This window comes from Eimeria necatrix, genomic scaffold (assembly GCF_000499385.1).
Source record: "Eimeria necatrix Houghton genomic scaffold, Enh_scaff2010, whole genome shotgun sequence".
Classification (NCBI taxonomy): domain Eukaryota; phylum Apicomplexa; class Conoidasida; order Eucoccidiorida; family Eimeriidae; genus Eimeria; species Eimeria necatrix.
This window is the reverse complement of record NW_013652639.1, coordinates 723-4,488: the sequence shown is the minus strand read 5'-3', so window position 1 is coordinate 4,488 and position 3,766 is coordinate 723. Positions and strand designations below refer to the sequence as shown.

Here is a 3,766-nt window from a genome sequence, read left to right as displayed (position 1 = left end):
AAATTATCTGCATGGGAGCAAATGCTGCATATGCACATATGCGCGTCACACTTATGCTAAGTTGCTGATGCACTTTGCGTCCTATACAGCCAAATCCGTGGACTTGGGGTGTAGTCCCACTTGAATGGCCCCGCCCCAGTAGTCAGCGCCTTCGGATTCGTCAAGCATATAACGGCAGTAGTTGTTTGAGTTCCATCGGCCCTTCGTTGCCTTTCGAGAAGGCGGGGGAAGCAAACCCGCTTGCTGTTGTGCAGGTGACAAAGGCACAGCTGGCTACGGGGCTCGTTTTAGGGTTGGAGATGGCAACAAAGGAAACGGCCCGTTCGGTGTAGACATCAGGGTCATTCAAAGCTGTGTACGTTGGAGGTAACTTGCTATGGAAGAGAGAAAACCCGTCCTTCCAATACTGCACTGCCGCTTTGCAGTCCTTTTTGCCGGGGTAGTACGCGAACGTTCCTTCTAACTGCTCGGCTTCAGTGCTGTCGCCTCCTTTCTTCACACAATAGAATACAGAACAAGACAAGCCTGGCATCTCTTGCTACATGCGTTGTCATCTACAACACGTTTATTGCCCAAATAAACTGCCGACTGCAATGCGCTTGTAAAGAGACTAACCGTTGTTATTATTGTGCAGATTTCGTTCTATCAGTTGGTAGCGTTTGCAGCTTTCTGCAAAGCGGAGCTTTGTGGCAGTTTTTGCTTATCATTAGAAGCCTCCTCAAAACTGGGCGAATCCAGCTGCTCCCCTGACCTCGTTCATGTCGGCCAAACAATCAAGCGTCTCTAAAAGGAAGTTCCAACACTCTCAGGAATATTTTGAATAAAGGCAGCCCTCTATTTTGAAATAGGAAGTGTGTTGACCCTGAAACAACGAAAAGACAGGAACAAATTGCATACCTGCTATTCCAGTTGTGCTGGCATTTGCTGCCTCGTGTCCATAGAAAACGGACACAACTGCGAGCGCAATACGAACGAAATGAAGCATCATTGACCACTAAAATAATAACATATAAAGGGAGGGTTAAAGAAATATCCTCTGGAGAAGTTGGTGAGCACTCCTCGCTTGTCGATGAATGGGCGGAGGGCACCTGAGGGCTGTCCTCGCGGCTGCGTTTTCTGATTGCAAATTTTCCACTTCATGCGTTTTTTCAGGAAAATAGAAGCAATTTAACACTATATCTTGACTTTTGTGTAGCTGTGCTGCACATGGTTTCGCCCCTCGTGACCTATGCCACGTGCTGTAAAGGCTCTGTTGATCTGGTCACCCCATCACCATACAGATCTACAGCGACCACAGCACAGCCAAAGCACAGAGCATCTTCTTCAGAACCCTAACTATACCGGCCTGCCGTAAATCGCGTGTTTTTCTTGCATTGACGTACCAGGGAGTAAGAGGTGCCGCATAGCGCGAGTGCTCGTCTGGCGTGTGTTACATGCGAGCGGGCTAAATTGATGCATGGGTGAATGCCCACTAAAACATTTACTTTGCACATCCTTCTTTCTAGAGAAACTGTTAACAATGTCTTTGTGGGGAAACAAGCCCACGTTCGAATTTTTCCTGGTTAAGCGACGTGGACGCTCAATGCTCGAGAAGGCCAATCCACGATATTTCCCTTCACCAGTATATTTCAAATGTCTTCAGTGTGTTCAAATTAAACTCTTCCTTGACACTAAGGACATCAAGACATGCAACGGCACAAGGTTCCTCCTTCAAAGCGACCTCGGGAAGTGACCTAGTTTGATGAGGCTCAACCTGGCCAAGCAAACGGCCACGGTATACACGAGCGGTACGTCACCAATATCGCTAGACAGAGCTAAACATAGGCAAGGTATCGGCAGCAATCCCGAATATACGTAGCACTAGAGTCCATAAATACGTCTGGAGAATATTGAAAATGGAACCTAACAGCAAATGGCGTGCACCGCCAGCACCTGCTCGTGGCACCACTCTGCATGGACTAAAAATTGTTCATCTTCTGCAATCCTCAATGAAAACGATAAAACACCAAGAGAAACATCTCGTTCCCGTGCGCTGGGATATTAATTCGGTGAGAAGACCAAGAATAAACCTGCACACTGCCCGTGCCTGCATCCTGGACACAAGCTGAGAGCTTAAAAAAGAGTGTAAGCAAAAAGCATCATTATAAACCCCATTGTAAGGGACGGCCTAACCGGGGAAGCCCCGGTGCCCTCCTCAGTACCAACTATTGCATGAACAATCTTCTGCCATTCATCTTCCCTGCAAGCCCAACCATAGCACAATACACACGATCACTCAGCTCCATGAAAACAAGTGCTACATATAAAAGTCACACTCGCGCTAAGTTTCCGATGCACCGTAGGTCCCATACAGCCACGCCGGTGGTCTGGGGTTGTATTCTCACTTGAATGGCGCCGCTTCAGGAATCAGCGCCTTAGGACTTGTCAAACATATAACGGCAGTAATAGGTTCCTCTTCACCTTGAAGCCTTCTTAATGCCCGCCTTTCGTCGCTTCTTGACAGGGCCGAAGCAGCAAAGTCGCTTGCTGTTGTGCAGGTGACAAAGGCACAGCTAGCTACTGGGCTCGCCTGAGGGTTATAGAGGGCGACAAAAGAAACAGCCCTGTCAGTATAGACGTCAGGCTCGTTCGGAGCGGTGTACGTTGGGGGCAGCTTATTATTGAAGAGCGAAAAACCGTCCTTCCAATACTGCACTGCCGCTTTGCAGTCCTTGCTGCCGGGAAAGTACGCGAAGGTTCCCTCCAGTTTTTTTGCTTCAGCGCTGTCGCCTCCCTTCTTCACATAATAGAATGCAAAACAAGACAAGCCTGGCATTTCTTGCTAGATGCGCCATCATCTACAAGACTTTGATTGGCTAAATAAACCTCCGACTGCAATGTGCTTGTGAAGAGACTAACCGTCTTTATTATTGTGCAAATTTCGTTCCATAAATTTGTAGCGTTTACGGCAGTTTTTGGAGTGGTGTGTGGCGGCAGTTTTTGCGTATCATTAGATGGCTCCTTAAACTGGGCGAGTCCAGCTGCTGTCCTGACCTCGTTCATGTCGGCCAAGCAATCAAGCGTCTCTGAAAGGAATTTCCAACACATACAGGAATATTTTGAAAGAAGGAGGCTCCCACTCTGAAATATCAAGAGTCTTGCCTCTTAACGAGGAAAAGACAGGAGTAACTTGCATACCTGCTTCTCCAGTTGTGCTGGCACTTGCTGCTCCGTGTCCATAGAATACGGACACAACAGCGAGAGCAATACGAACGAAATGAAGCATCGTTGAGCACAGGAATAATATCATACAAAGAGAGGGCTGAAGGAATATCTTCTGGAGGACTTCTGGAGGAGTTGGTCTACATTGTTCTCGTCGACGAAAGGGTGCACGGCACCTGAGGGCCGCGCCCTCATCGCTGCGTTCCCTGATTGCATATTTTCCCCTTGATACCATTTCCAGGATCATTCAGGCTGTGTAACAATATATCTTGACTTTTTTGTAGCTGTGCTGCACATGGTGTGGCCACTCGTGATCTACGCCGCGTGCCGTAAAGGTTCTGTTGATCTGGGTCCCCCCGTCATCATATAGATCTACAATGGCCACAACGTGGCCAAAGCACAGAACATCTTCTTGCGAAACTTGACTATGCTGGCCTGCTTCAAGCTGTATACTGTTTTTTATTGGCGTACCGGAGAGTAAGAGACGCCGCATATTACGAGTGCCTGTCTACAGGATGCTACATACCAGCGGGTCAAATTGATGCATGCACAAAAGTTTCATCAA

General features: G+C 47.9%; 1 protein-coding gene across 1 annotated transcript; it reads right to left on the bottom strand.

The window, feature by feature from the left end:
• Positions 1-1,615: 1,615 nt before the first annotated feature.
• Positions 1,616-3,265, bottom strand: ENH_00027060 (SAG family member; the record flags this gene model as incomplete). The annotated part of the gene is made up of 5 exons (XM_013579928.1): positions 1,616-1,753; positions 2,173-2,239; positions 2,385-2,776; positions 2,947-3,065; positions 3,178-3,265. 5 exons carry the CDS (start codon positions 3,263-3,265, stop codon positions 1,616-1,618), a joined length of 804 nt encoding a protein of 267 aa, XP_013435382.1.
• Positions 3,266-3,766: the final 501 nt, after the last annotated feature.